The sequence below is a fragment of the Paramacrobiotus metropolitanus genome, unplaced genomic scaffold (genome assembly GCF_019649055.1).
Source record: "Paramacrobiotus metropolitanus isolate TYO unplaced genomic scaffold, Prichtersi_v1.0 Parri_scaffold0000022, whole genome shotgun sequence".
NCBI classification, from domain to species: domain Eukaryota; kingdom Metazoa; phylum Tardigrada; class Eutardigrada; order Parachela; family Macrobiotidae; genus Paramacrobiotus; species Paramacrobiotus metropolitanus.
In genome coordinates this window covers 616323-632094 of record NW_026570242.1, presented here as the reverse complement: position 1 = coordinate 632094, position 15772 = coordinate 616323, and the positions used below count along the sequence as shown (strand labels likewise).

The window sequence follows — 15772 nt, the reverse complement described above, 5'->3', positions numbered from 1 at the left end:
GCAATACTGGCCGCCAGGGACATTCTCTGACGATACCGGACTCTTGGTCAACGCAGCAGTAGCCGACAGCCAGCCAAGCTCTACGTCGGGCCAAACGGTCCGACGTTATCCTCACGGTCGCACCGGCCCACCTCAACCATGTATGGTGGCTTACCGACCACTACGGCAAGTCAGCCGGTGTTTACAACTGCGGCAGTCTGGCCAACGGTCACGACTACGCCGGTCCATACTGGACTGCGGCCACAGTACACCCCGCCGCCATACTATAATCCACATTATGGATATCCACCGTATCCTGCGCCTGGATCTTCAAACCAGCCGCAGCCGGATCCAAACCCATGGCGATACCCACCACCGTGGATGTATCCGCCAGGACCTTATGGATATCCACCGCCTTATGGCGGATATGGAGCATACGGCCCACCGCCGTATAGCCCACCTTCAGCGGCACAACCTGACCCTACGGGCCAGGCGCCGTCTGACTCGTCCATTGAACCTCCACGAGCGCGCCCGGAAGCGTACGCAACTCCAGCGCCGCCGGAAACCCAGCCAAGCACATCACGGCCCGACGGGTCACGTGATTACCCATTACGGGTATTTGTGGACGGACGACTTACAGTTTACAACCGGCAAAAAGAAGTTCCACCAGAATTGGCGGCCCAACTTGGCCTAGCCGAACCGGAACTAGTGGCAGGGCCAGCACTGAACCCAGTGTTGGCCGGGCGGGACCAGACTGTCCCACCGACAGAACCTGTATCGTCGCCAATGCCAGACGAAGAGGAAGATGAAGGGGACGTCCAGGTGGATTCAATTACCCCGCCAATGAGGATTGAATCCCCTATCGAACCTTTGGCTGACGGCCGGACTCCACTCTACCAACTTCAGGACAATCTGAAGGAAGTAGAGAATGCCATTCAAGAATTGGAGGCCATGATGCGAGAATTGGACAGGCGCAGCCCTCACTACCGTGAGTTGGCCCAGCGCATCATTCTCGATCAAGACGAATTTCGGCGACTCGCTCATGAACTTAGCGAGGAAATTGCGACCCACCAGGCTCAAAAAGGCTCCCTTGCATGACCAAACCGGTCAGGCATTGCTGGCGGCATCTCGCAGGCTGAGGGACCAGCTGGAACAGTATCGGACGGAAAGACAGCTGAGGACCGAAGGATCCGCAGCACCAACACGTCCGCCACCAGCACCATCAGCACCACTTCCCCCACTGAACCCAACAGTCGTAGTTACCACTACGACAGGGGAATCTCCCGCGCCACCAGTGGCCCAGCCTACGTCTACCGACGAGGCAATGCTGACAGCCACTGGTATGGAACCGCGAGAACCAGCATCTTCTCCGTATGACCTGAGGGCTTATCCAGATATACCGCCTCTGGAGCGCTAACTTCATGCTGCGGAAATCCTGGAAGAGGAAATCCGTAAAGCCATCAGTAGTCTGAAAGCAGTGGACATCGCCACTCTACGGAGAAAAGTCGCGTTGGACTTAGAATTCCAACGCGTCCTGGAATACATAACCAGGATCCGACGGGCCATGCTGCGGTTTATGGATAAGCCATTAAACATGGCCAACGACGCGCCAGCATTGCGCGATTTCCGTAACCGGCAGTACCAGCTTGGCCTGATCGACGAAGCACTTAGGCGCGTGTTGCCCCAACCTCGACCGGGGCAGCCAACACGCGTAGGACAAACCGGACTTCTCACACCGACACAATCCTCAACACGCCAACCGGCGGAAGAATTGAGGACCCGGTTCTTGAGAATCATGCGGATCTCGGCAGAACGGTTTGCAGCCGGACCGGCATTTAGTCGACCAGCCAGCGCGTCGGATACAGAAACCGACAGCGACATCGACTGGCTCGACATGCCAGATCCAATCCCAGTTCCAGGATTAACAGCTCCGCCTGACCACATGGTCGCGCCAGAACGACCGGTTCACCCTAGACCAACCTCACTGGCGCCGCCACCAGAAATAGCGGAACGCCTGGAATGGATCATGAGGAGCAACGTCACGCAAGGCAGACCGGCTTATGCGGACGACTTCCCGATACTAAACCAACCGACCAACGTCAATCAACCGGCCCCTCGGACTTTACGTCAACAATGGGACGAAGATCAAGCAGCAGCGGACCAACGGTTACGCGAAGCTGACACGGGGCCAATGCAGATGACAGTACCTCAAATGTTGAGGCAACGGCACCTGATTCAAGACGCCGAAGATATCTATCGCCGCCTGTTCGACAGCATAAGAGACCTCAGACCGTTTGACCCAGAAACGGTCAGGTTGACCCAACAGCAGCAAAGCTTATCCCAACGGGTAGCTTTGCTCAGGGAACTTACACCGAACAACACGATGCCTACCGGCGACTCGTTAGTTGTTGTCGAGCACACTACGAGGTGGCTCCGTACATTCATCGAAGATTACTGGAAGGTCCAACGACCTGGCCCGTTAACGACGGCACGTCCCAGTGACTTCGACCCAGTAGATGAGTGGCGACCATCACCAGTGTCCGCGCCAGCACCTTTGGCCCTGACATACGAACCGGTCGCCTCATCATCAGTTGGACAACCAATTCCAGCTGAACCGGCCCAGGCCCTAACGATGCCTGGTCCAACATCAAGCCAACCGGTGGACACGGCTGGACCCGCTACAGCGGACAGCAGTATCGAAATTCCACCGCAGGACGTCGAAATGGACGTGAGCTTGCTCGACAAAACCTTCGAGGTCTCGCCGGAAAAGCCGGCTGAATTGGAGTCAACACCAGTCCAACCGGCGGGTGAACTGACAAGTCCAATGGCTGGCGATGCACCAACGGTGTCATCACAGCCCACGCCGAAGCCAATTGAAGGCGACACATCAAGTGGAACCCTTATTGTCCGACCAACGGACAGGAAATCGACAGGAGGAAGGCCAGAACTAGCCACTCCTGCCACAACAAGTGGTCCACAATCGCCCAGGTTCAAAACAAAGAAGAGGACTCCTCCAGAAGCCGAAGAGCCTCCTTCGCAGCGGTCACTCCCATCTTGGAGAGGACCGCGTGAAAACCTTGAACTTAACCGACCAACAAGGCCTGCTCTACCAGAGTGGAGTGGCAAACCAAAGGACTTAGACGTCCCCGGCCCTACCAGGCCTGGCCCGTCCATACTTAAACCGAAGAAGGCGGAACCACCGACTTTGACACTTCGTGGCCTACCGGCCAAGAAGAAGTCGCCGCCGAAGAACTTTCCTGGCAAGGAACACGTGCTCTCCCCACCGGAAGCACCAGTAATTCCGTCAGGAACCACTCAGCCATTGCGGGACGAACCTCCAACGAGGCATCGCATCCGATTGACTCAAACGGAGTCATGGGATGACCCGCATAACCGAGCTGTAAGCGAGATCATAGAAGTTGATCTTCGCTTAAACTTGACTGAGGAGGATATGCGCCAGCGACTACGCGCCGGCGATCCCACATTAACGGACCGCGAAATTGACCGCACCAACCGAGGTTGTCAATTGATGGTCCAAGAACGGACAATCCTCATCAGAAAATTGATGGCCATGCGGAGTAAGAGCCTTCGCCTACGCAAGCTGCTTAGCGAAATCATCGAGCATGCCATCTATATACGGGGCCCACACATTAACCCAAGGGCATGGACAGTTGAACCGCGCCCACGACCAGGCCAGCCAGTGGAAGACGAACTTCCACCGGAAGAGGCAGGAAGCGAGGACGAACGTCCTCAACTGCCTGCGGCCTTTTGGGGCGTCTCATCCAGCGAGGAGTCGGAGATTGAAGAAGACTTGGACGAAAACGTCCAAAGGGCGTTATATGAGACCAGCCAGGTCCGGCCACCTTCAACGAAGGAATCGCCACGCCGAAGTCGATCTCCATCAAAAAGGACTTCTCCTGGACGCGCCACATCAACTCCGGCGCGAATGCCCAGCATGCCGGCCATCGAACCGGCGCCTGCCAGGTTCACACCGAGCCGGCCAGGCAAGTCCCCGACCAAAGAGAGGATGGACACCACACCTCCTCAGCAGCCAACCATGACCATTACCGTGGAACGAATCGCAGCACCTACGGTGTCTGCAGGTTCATCACTCGAGCCAGTAACGGTCACGGTCAGGACTCCTGCACCAGTGGTCGCAGAATCGGCCAGAATGACGGTGCAGATAACTCCGGCTGTCTCGGACCAAGAAGTGGAAGCCGACAAGGCCCTGATGCCCATGAGTGCCCTCACTCCTACCGAGCAGAGACACTTATACATCCATGCAGACCAAAATGAGCGACGGCGATATCGGTTCCTGCTCACAAAGAGACGGGAGGCGAAGGAGCAGAATAACATGGAAGAATATGACATGTTATCCGAGATGCTCGCGCCATTAGTTTACCGAATGGTAAAAGATTACCGGACCCGTCGCAACCAAAGGGCCTTTCCCCCATTGGAGCAAGACCCAATGATGGCTGAAGCCCTGTCGTCAAGCGCCCCACTTATTGTGGTACCGCTAAAGACGCAGCCAACAGCAGCTTCAGAACCAATGGATACTTCTCCGTCCGGACCTGTGGCTGTACAGCCAGAAGTGGTCCAACAGGAGGAGCCACCGAAGGCCATTTCGTCGGCATAAGAATCGGCAGGCCAAAGCCAGTCCGGAACAGGGCCAACGGCAGCTGCTCCGATAATACTGACGAACATGCCTGCCAGCCTCGACGACATACCTTTCGGCCGTCCAGTACCCTTCCCTGCAACAGGGACAATGGAGAACTTTGCACTTGGTATGGGTGTGATCCACTCAGCTAATTCCCAACGGAGTAAGCAGCCAAGGAAAGCTAAAAATCCAGAGAGAGTCAAACCGGCCTCTCGCCCAACTTCTCCTCAACCGAGGGCCAAACCGGTCACTCGTCCAAACTCCCCTCAACCGAGTGGAAGTCAGGCGGCCACACCACGGCCAACTCAGAATCCAGAGGCCGAAAGGAACCGCCAAAAGAAACAAGCGGCCAAGGACAAGAAAAGTCAAGAGGCCAAGATCGCCCAGCTTGAAAAGCGGCTGTCAGGCGATGAAGTCGTACAAGTCCTATCGGACAGCCCAGATAAACCAGCGGAGCCCACACTAAATCGCTCACGGCGGGACGAAGAGCATGAACCTCGCTTCGGAACGGAACCGCCCTCAGAAGAAGTGATGCTTCCCTCGCCCTGGGACGATGAGGCCGAGCTACCGGATCGTGGACCGGAGGCCACACACATAAAGGTCCCAGCGGATCACTATGTGCGACTAACTGTGGCAGCCGCCAAGGCCATGAGGCGCGCAACGGGACGAGACATGTACCAGTGCCTCGTCTGTGTCCTCAGATCCCGTATGAAATACAGGGAAGAGTACGAAGGCCTACCGCCAGCGGACCGTGTACTAACGGCACCCTTTATGCGGCGGATGGTATCACGTATCCTGGACATGGGACTTCTGGTTCGCACACACCGTGATTGGACCAGCATGATGGAGCTGCATGTGGCCCACCGGCCAGCAGGACTTTCTCGTACCCGGGACTTCCCTTTTCATCAAATATGCAGGACCATCGCTTACCTGCATAACCCAAGAGGGTCCAATTTGACCGATATTGCCAGGACACTTAACGCTCTCTACTACTATGGGGAGGAGAACCTGGACAAACTTATCACCAGATTGGCTGATGAGCTAATTGCGCTGGTCAGGGAAGGAACCCTGGAAACAACCAACGCACATAGGGCGGAACCAATTCGCTTCACCATTCCGGGATTCATCCCACAGAAGATCCAACGGTCTCTGTACGTGTCACACGACATAGACACAAGATGGGATCCGGACCGAAAGAAAGCAGCTGGACCGCCAAAGGACAAGCTGACCGGCAGGGCCAAGGAGGCTTACTTAATCTCCCAAGAGGCCAAACTGCCGGGTCCAAAGAACTTGCCAGCCGAAAAGCCCCCTCGACCATCGGTCACGAGGAGAGAAGGCCGCACGGCAAGAAGCTGAAGAAGAAATGCGCGCGGCCGGAATCCGACCCGTGCCAAGGGACACTGTGTCACTGCCTAACGCAGCTGGCCAGTCCAGACCCTCTTCACCGGCCCCATCAACCACATCCACCAAGAGTCGAAAGACCACGGCCACAAAGGCCACGGCTACAAAGCGGAATGAGCAAAACCACCGCCATTGGGCCACGATGTATCGGACTCCGAGGACTCCGAACCGGAGGACTCGGAGGAGGAACAAGAAGTAGAGCCGGACCAGGACCAAACTTTGGAATCCCAAAAGTCCGACTCGGATGATGACGTTGACCAGAGCCCTGGTAAATTGACCATGAACGTCCCACCGGACCATGACATGGAAATCCCACCTGGTGATGAAAATCAGCCACTTAACGGTGACCAGGATATGGAGGACCAGGGCGGCGCAGAAGGCGCCAGTTGACAAAGTCCGGCCAGCATAGAAGACGCTGAGCCAAGTGGAAGCGGTGCACCGCCCCAACGGGAAAGAGTGCGAGACTCCACCTCACCAGAGTCAAACGACGGTGAGATCCAGTGGACTTTGCCTGACCCATGCCCGGCCAAACCGCGCATAGACTATGTGCCGCCACCAAGAACCACAGTGGCGAGGAAATGGCCCGGCGGAGATCCTTCAAAGAAGCCAAAGATCTCCAATACGGACGAGACGTGGGCATACATCAAGGCAGCCTTAAAGGCGTTGTCCCAAACGGGTACAACCCTTGCTAAAGGAGGCTTGGCCTTCCAGCTTATCCAGAAATGGAACTCCTTGGACAATATGACGTACAACTCTCGACGTACGATCCTCAGCTAAGTGACGGGAACGAATATCCCCTAGTCGCCCCAACGGGTTGTACTACCTTAGCGAGGACGTGCGATATGTTGTAAAAAAGATGCTGCGCGAGGGCTGGCTCGAGCAAACCGTTGATGAGCCAGAAGCCCAGCAGCGGTATAAGATGAAGAATAACCAACCAGATCGCTATGGCCCTCGTCCCACTGGACCCGCCACCTTGGCCTCAACCAAGTCCAAGAAGAAGCGGCGTACCTACCATCAGTGACCTAAGCGTAGAATTTGCATAGGGTCTAGGGGGTGATCCCGATATAATTCACCGGGCAAGAAAAGCCTAGTTAACAAATAACATGTAAAACTATAGGGACGTAAAAACATGGGGCATTTATCATAGAGACCTGTCATAAAAGTGGACTTAACCCCATTCTGCAAGTTTCATTTCTGTTACCACAGAGAATGGGACTTACACTACAGCAGAAGTATGAGCCGCGATGCTCGGACTGCAGACGCAATAGCGGAGACCAAAACCGCCGGGACAACGCCCCACGGGAATTGTTCCCCTGCGCATACCACCTGCGGCCGGGCTTTCGCGACGAGAGTGACAGAGCCTAATGCTTCTACTTAGAAGTGGTAAGAGGCAACTTCGACGCATATTGCCACATGACCGGCCGTGATGGAAGCCACCTGTTCCCCCTACTGAGGGACCACGAGCAGATAAAGATCTACGATTTCTACATGCAACGCAGTGGTGCCCGACAACCTGGCTGGAGCAGCACCGGAATTCAGATTCCTCCACTCAGCCAATCGGCTCGAGAACGGAAGGAGGAACGGAACCGGGAACGTCGATCCCGCAACTCGGGATCTGACCAGTCCTCAGGGCGTGGCCCAACGGCCGCCCCGAGCAATTACGCACACCAGCCACACCCACAGCGGCCATCATCAGGCTCTCGATCATACGGATACGAGCTGCCCATACCTTGGAGTATAACCAGATCCTGGAAAACATCCATAAAGCCATGGTTGACCAGGTGGCCAGGCAGCTGATGGAAGGTGGACTGTTGGACGCCTTGAAAGGCCAATACCAGCCAGCGCGTACTGAGCAGCACGCGCCACTGGCACCGCTACCGCGGAACCCCGGTGACTTGCGTCACCAGATCCAGAGTCGCAACCAGGACCAAACTGGCCGCCAAAGTCGTAGCCAGCACGAGGAGCGCCAAACGCGCACATCACCCGGAAAACGGAACGAGGCAGAATCCAGCCTGGTTGTCGCCCAGACCACCAAGCGACCAGAACGAAGCGTCAGCTCGGTGGCTCACAACATCAGCATCCAGATACCTATGGAAACTGAGTCCGCACCGCTGTCATCGGACCTACCGGCCCGACAAGACGCAAGCGTTAGTGCCACGGACTTTGACCCGTATAAACACGCTGAGGACCAGGGCATCAATATCCGGCCACGTCCCCATCGGGAGGTGACGGACTACATCATGGGCGCTATCCCATACCCTAGGGATCGATGGGCCCAAGTGGATGCCATGGTCCAGAACTTGCAAATGTTCGTCGTCCGGTCCGGACTCGAAATGGAGATGCAGAAAAAGGAGTGGCCCCGTGCTTTTAGCATGGCGGAAGACACTGAAAACCGTGAGGGTTACCCTATGGTCCGTGACAATGCTCTATCGAGCATCACGGACGTGAACTTACTTGGACAGCCCATCACCAGACCGGACTGGAACGACTTGTGCCAGTTGCACATTAAGGACGACCAACTTGACGTCGTCAAATACCTGGCCCAGTTTGTCCTACCGGACGCAAATGCCAGCTTCATAATTGCAGCAGCAAGAGCCGCCATGGAAATCCCATGCAAGCCGGCTGGTCACAAGGATGTCCCAGGAACGTACGCTTACTCGTACAACGGCATGATGATACGCATCTTTGCCGCCAGATTGGGACACCTACGGTGCCACTGGGAACTTGAAGTTGCCTATCGGCAGGGGAAGATCATCCCTCGACTACTGATTTAAGTGGCCCTCCTTGGAAACCAAATCCATGAAATCGAAGCGGGAGTCAAAATCCAAAACGCCCTGAATGTCTTTAGGAGACGCGCCACTGATTACCGCTATCGACATCCAACGGACTTCGACGACGGAGCGGAAGCGTTCGTTAACCGAACGGCAACGCGGAAACTTCCAACAAAGTTTCGCACCCAGCGATCCTCAACAGGATCGTCCGCACACGTCCAGACTCAGGCCGAACAGTCAGGCCTAGAAGTCCAGCCGACCAGCACCTGCAGCCAACAACAAGCTAACCTGACCGAACAGGAATTGGCGGACATGGAGGAAAGCGTCGTTGACCCACTCAACCCGGGGTTGGGCGACGCCGACCAAGCCGGACAAGGAGGGCAGGGATAGGCCAACGGCCATTCCTGCATGTTGGCCCTGAAAAGGGACCAACATCGGCTGAACCGGATTTGAACACCACAATGGGTACAATCCAACGGCTGTTACCCTCGCCCAACAAACGTGGCTTACGGCCATGTATCGTCTACCCCACCGGACCTTAATCCCTGGATCTTAACCGGATTCTCCGGATAGGCTCTGGCTTAGCGGCTGGGACCATGAATTTGGCTCGGCCATCCCAGACCATCCGACGGAGTCCACCGGACCGAACTTGGCGCAAGGCCTGGTTCACCGGCATGGAAGAGATTCAGCGCCCAGAAGGTGGCGGCGGCCCGCATAGAAGTTGCGACAAGCCGTGGACACGTCCTGGCCCATAGAAGTTGGACCAGGCCCGCTAGGTGCCTAACGGACCATATGCGGCTCACGAGTTTAGTTGCCATACCAAGCAACTGGGACAAGTGAGTACGGGAGCCACATAGAAGTTGTGGTACACCCATTTTTGGATGCCATTTCCGACATCCTCGCCACGGACCGCCCAGAGGCCCATTCAAAGATGCACCGCCCCGAGGCCAAACGAGGATGCTTCTAGTCAGCAGACCGACTCCTTTGTGGAAAACGCCTACCGGCGCCCACAATTTAATTTTTGGAGTTTGGCCCGGCTAACCTGATGTTTTCGTCAGACGCCACTTAATTTTGTTATGGCCACGGTCTCAGGGAAACTTACCCGTCATATCTGACATGGTAGTTAACTCATGGCCCACGGCCAGTGAGGCGGACCAGACTAAACCAGTCTGCAACTTCGGACCGTCGAAAAAACGACGAAGTCCTTTTGGCTCGCCATCAACCTTGGACAGTCGAAAAATCGACTAAGTCTTTTGGCCCGTCCAACGACGTGGCCCACCGAAAATCGAATAAGTCTTTTGGCCCGTCCAACGACGTGGCCTATCAAAAAACGACTAAGTCCACATCGGAGAGCCAAAACCGGTTACACAGGACCCACACCCCAGCAAAGGCCAGAAGCAAGGCCTTGCCATTCCGGAACCCTGTATCCCGGCCCAGAGCATGTCAGAGGCCGAGTTTGGACCGCCCAACGGGTTTGGTCCATCATACCACCTCGGTCCTGGGACTTAAAAATTTTTCCATTATGGCCCTCCTGGACTTAAAAAATTTTTGGACCTAGGCGCATGACCAAACTGGCATGCAAGGCCAAGTTAGTTAGAAACCGGTCCAAGTTAGAGACCCATATGGGCCATCCAAACGGAATACGTCCAAGCATACTATTTTGGTCACAGGAGCACCTCTCCTGTCCAGAGGCATCACTCTGGCCCTACATGGACCGCCCAAACGGGCTTGGTCCACCATATTGAACCAGGAAGGGGACAACCTGTCCTTGCGCATGCAACCGTGCCTTCCATATACCGCACCGCTGGATTTACTTCGCTGGACTCTTGTGGACATCTCTGGGAACCGTCGCCCCGGATCTACAGGACCAGAACAATCCTATCGGATAAAGCGGACCGTTGACTAGGACCCGTGTGGACAAAAGCGGCCCTGTGGTAACCCTAGCCGGAATAAGCCATTTTTCGTCTAGTTTTTTAACCAAACCTGGTTTTTTTAGACTTTATTAACCAAAGAAATTGATGTTTTTGTTTAGCCATTAACCAAAGGAATTGGCTTTGGGATCTCTAACTATGATCTTTACTTTAATTCTCACTGAAATTGTGATTTTTCTATTTCAATGTTTAACCAATGAGCCTTATAAACTTTATTTTTTTACTTGTTCGACCAAAGCAAGCCTTCAACCACACTGGAACCCCCTGCAACCAGAGTGCACTCCAGATTTCGGCCGTTCGGTGCACTGCACCGCGGGTCTGGAGGAAGCGACCCTACCGGGTTTAGAGACAAAGTGGCATCCGGCCCTACTGGGTATCGGATCCTGGCACCCTACCGGGTTGGCCAGGGGCAGAGTCGGAAGGTGCTCGCAGGAGCTCCCACTCCCGCCCAGAGGCATGTCAGAGACCGCTCACTCGAGGCGGTAGACACCTCTTGTGGCTTTCTCTGTCGCCCGCCCGCACATGGCAACGCCATTCGTGCCGCGCTATTACGCTGCTCACTCAGCGTATACTTTGTCTACGCTGACCAATCAGCGCATTTCTGCACTCTTGGGGGCGTAGCCCAGCGCTTACGAGCGATTCCATGCTTTACGGCATCAGCTGTTGCATACCTGCAGCACGCTGCATCATTATCACGATTCTGACTTGCGCGCTTGCAGCTACTTTCCACAGCATATGCCGCATTGGCTTTTTCTGTGTTTGTTTGTGGTTGCTTTATTGTTACACAAAAAAGGCATACTTTGCTCCCATTTTCTTCCTGCTTCTGTGTCATATCTGACACATTGTTGTGCTAATTATGGGAATGCTCCATTTGGATTTAACAAAACTCACCGACGTGTTGGAATATGTATTTTACTCCTGGTGCTAATGATCCCGGTTTAACAATCAATAGCGTATCATTCCGGCTTTTCATACACCCACTTTCCCAGTTGAATACCACTCCCGTCCCATCTTCGGAGTGCTGAGCTCTGGTGCTTGGCTGTTTTGACGTTCTTATCGCATAAACGCTCCAGTATCGGATTTGGCAGCCCAAGCATTCGGCGGTTCTTACTAGTCGCTGATTGGGGTTTACTTCATCTTGACATCCCGATCTCACAATCACATGACAGCTGCAAAAAACAAAGTAGTCGATCGATGGGCCTAAAAGAACCCTTCTCAGATATATTGAACAGTATATCGTAGTTGCGCATTACTCTTTTAATGACTAGGGACTTCCGACGGCCCAGAGTCTAACTCGGACCGCAATTTCTTTGAACCAAAACTCTGATTCTGCCCAATAAAAACTGGTTCTAGCATTATTCTTAGTTTGCTCACAGGGTTCCTGGAATGTTGTGAGTTTTTTCTTGTTTCTTAGGTTTTTTAGATTTTTCTTATGTTTTTGTTTCTTTGGTTTCTTAGATTTTTTGGGACACCGGCAGACACAAAACTTTTACTAAATATGCTATTTAAGCTGTTTAACCCTCCGTGACGCGGATGCCTTCCGGCAGAAAAGGCGCAAGCCAGCCCGCGGTTCCCGTAACCGTTCACGGGTTTGTGGCATTTGACGCAGTCATGAGGTACACAGATCGTGGCGCCGAGATGGAGGCCGATGCTAATCTTTAGCTCGTGGTCACCGAGCAGGTTGCCGATGTGTGCGGAAAGCAAGGCGTTCAACCAGATGACGAGTTCTGGCTTAGACTGGGTGAGTAGGTGCACTGTATTAACCTCATCTCTTTCAAACAATTCCAGCAGAGAGGAGAGGGAAACATAACATAATGGCAAGTCCCAGGCCTTTTGGGACTTCCGAAATGTAGGTTATGGGGGCTCTGGCTGGCGGGCTTTCAGCTTCCAGGACTCTACTGCTTCTGGGATGTCAACAACACCATAGTTAGGCAGTAATACGGACAACAAACCGGTATACGGAATGAATCGAAGCCAAGAAGGCTGGAAGGGATAAATCTTCGGACCGGCGGATGCTAATTCCGCCTCTGCTAACCGGTAGGGTTGCTTGACGCCAAGGTGGGCAGTTGCTGTGGTTGGTCCGTACGTTAGACAGGTTCTGAGAGCAGTCTCGCATCGCTCGTCTAGTTGGTACAACAATTCGGGGTATTTCCATGCATTGCGGCACCGTAGCAAGTAAATTACTGTATGTTCGGGGCGCCAGACAGTTTTTGAGAAGAAACAATGTTTGATAACTGAGTAGGAGCTGAAGCCGTTCGCATACTAGCTCTAACGTGCTGGCTTTTTTGTGAGAAGCGGCCCGGTCGATTCATCCAGAACGGGTGCGACGAGAAGCGACGAGGTGGATGCCGACAAAGTACGCATGCGTGGGTAACGTACACGGAATTCTGCTGCGACGTCTCGCTGAAAATTAACGGTCCACCAAATAGGAGTAGCTCGCACTTGGCCTCGTTAACCTCCAGGCCGATAGCAAGCGCACCTTCAGTTATCCGGCTGAAGCTCTCAGCCAAAGCCGCTGGCGTTCCGCCCAGGGTCTCGTTATGCAAGAACCACGCGTTCGCGAGACAGTGTTTTGAAGGCGTTCTTGAAGTCCACCTTAAGAACAACTCTGTCGTGTCGGCAGCCGATTCCAGGAATCTTCTGGTTGCGTGAACTATGGCTTCGGCTCCGCCGCTTACATTGACACCCAGTTGCTGTGGAGACAGAATGGCTGCTGGTCGGTCTTTTAAACGGGCGCAAATAATCTTGGCGGTCAGCCGGCGGAGGGTCATCCCAATCGCTACAGGTCATAACCCGGCGGCGGGGTCGAAGGGGGAACTGCAGTGTCGCTGTCGTAAACCTCAATGTTATGCTTATCCGTGAACGCCAGCGACCCTGAGTTACCGGGCTTGCTTTTCGAGGGCAGGCAAAGAGCCGTGGACCCAAACGGCAGCAACTTCCACCAGGATTTGCTGTCGTCATTGGTGGCAACCTGTTGGAGGGCCCTCATCAAACGCGTCCGTGTAGCGGGTCTTGCCCAATGGAGAATGGGACGCATGATGCGCTCTTTCGATGGGCGAAAGGCCTCTGCGCGTAAGCGCGGCTGTTGCGGAGTTTTTGCTTGTGGTAGGGGCGATAGGGATAGGTGCCAGAGCCGCAGACAACGTTTTCGGACATGCATTCTTGTGGTTTCTCCACCCGCGTGGCTCCTTCCCACATCCCGAGCAGGAAAACGGTTGAGATCGCATTTAAGGGCTATAAAATGAAGCACAGCACAGAAAAAGCTCTAACTAGTAAAGGAGAGAAAAACGCTGCCGACCATCGTGGAAACGACGTACCCACATTACTTGGGGTTCCAGCAAATTCCCCCCAAGTAAGATCGTAGAAGGCCCAAGGAGTTTCACATGGCGATTGTCATGGAATTAATTGTTGGACTTCCGAACGCTGGCAATTCGCACGTTCAGTGAAATTATTAACAGGTTACCTAAGAACCGGTTTGATATTGGCCAGTTTTATTGGTCAAAGTCATGCGGTCGGACTTTGGGCAGTCAGAATCAGACTTATGTGGTAGATACAGCGGATACAGCGTATGCTGTACCTCTACACATAGTGATTATGAGAGACCATGCGTGGTCATGCTTATGTAAGACCATGGGTGGTCATGCTTTGTCAGCAAGTAGTGAAGTGGCTGCCGGCATCGTGTAGTTTTCTAGATTGTTCTAGATGTTATGTTGTTGTCTGTGAAGTATAAACTGCGCGGTAGGCGCTGTGTGTAAAGAGGTTTAGCGTGCAGTTCGATCTGGCATAAAGGTTTAGCGCGCAGTTCAGCATATACAGCTTAGGACGAAATGGTCGCATACCCAAAATATCCACATTCAGTACGAATGCAGCGCAGTCCACTGTACGACTGAGTTCAAAATATCCGGTTCGTACAAGTGCACTGCACCGCATGCGTACAGAATGCTGGGTGTGGGGCTATGCGACCATTTCGTCCTACATTGTATATCTGTATAGCGTATATCATGGGGCCGGTCGCCCACACTTAAAGCATTCAGAGTCAGAGTAGTGAGTGGTCAGAATCAGAAGTTGAGGACGGGCCGTTGGAAAAGCCTGGTGGACCATGTAGGGCGCGGGATGGCGCCCACTCAGGCAGACCTGGGCAGTTAATTTTAACTATTTAACTTAACGCGAGTTATTTTCGAGTTATTGAGTTATAACTTAACTCTTTAGCGTAACTCGCTCAGAAGAGAACTTAACTCTAACTTAACTCTTATAAAAATTCTATATATTGTCTATGGCAGCGTAACTCGCGGTTTAACTCGAAACTCGGTTTTCTTGCATAAATAACTTAACTCTTAGTGTAACTCGCACGCTCCCTGTAACTCGTAGCTCTAACTTTGGGTCAATTTTCTATAACTGCCCAGGTCTATAGTATAGACTATAGTAAAGCGGGGGGCCTATAATAAACGGGGGTGAGATGGCTGCCTATAGTCTCACCCAATGTTTCAATGAGAATGGAATAATCGTGATTGCCTGGCGGAAGATGCCTAGAAAACGGTCGGTGCAGTAAGGGACAATTTAATTGCGGAGCGCATTTGGGCACTGCGAATCTGCGATAACGTAGTTAAGTGGCCATCGTTTTGAAGGCTAACTTCGCGTTGGCTCACTTACCAGGGTTAGCTGCACTGTAGCGGCTCCACCAAAGTTATACCACAGAGTTTGTGCACGGGTAAACTGCACCCACGCAGAGTGTGCATGCCCATGCATTCGCCTGCACAGTTAATACATACACGCTGGGTACTATTTTCTCGTGCACAAACTCTGTGGTATAACTTGGTGGAGCCGCTACAGCACATTTACGTAGGAAATTACGGGACAGGCTTGTCTATCCCGTTATAGCGTGTGTAACCGACCAAAACGTCCGGACGACCTAGACATCCAGCGGGCGTTTTGGTCGTCCGGACGTTTTGGTCGGTTACAAGTGTGTCTGCAACGGTGACCTAAGATCTCAAATCGTACAAATTTTATTACGCGTACTGACGGTACCAGCCTTC

General features: G+C 53.6%; 1 protein-coding gene across 10 annotated transcripts in view; it reads right to left on the bottom strand.

The window, feature by feature from the left end:
- LOC129586976 (uncharacterized) overlaps positions 1-15772 on the bottom strand; it is a 73166-nt gene that overhangs the window by 42064 nt on the left and 15330 nt on the right. For all 10 annotated transcript variants that reach the window (XM_055480542.1, XM_055480544.1, XM_055480546.1 and 7 more), the window contains one exon: positions 11631-11908. In XM_055480542.1, coding sequence (XP_055336517.1) covers positions 11631-11908 — 278 coding nt within the window. The remainder of the gene's footprint in view (positions 1-11630; positions 11909-15772) is intronic.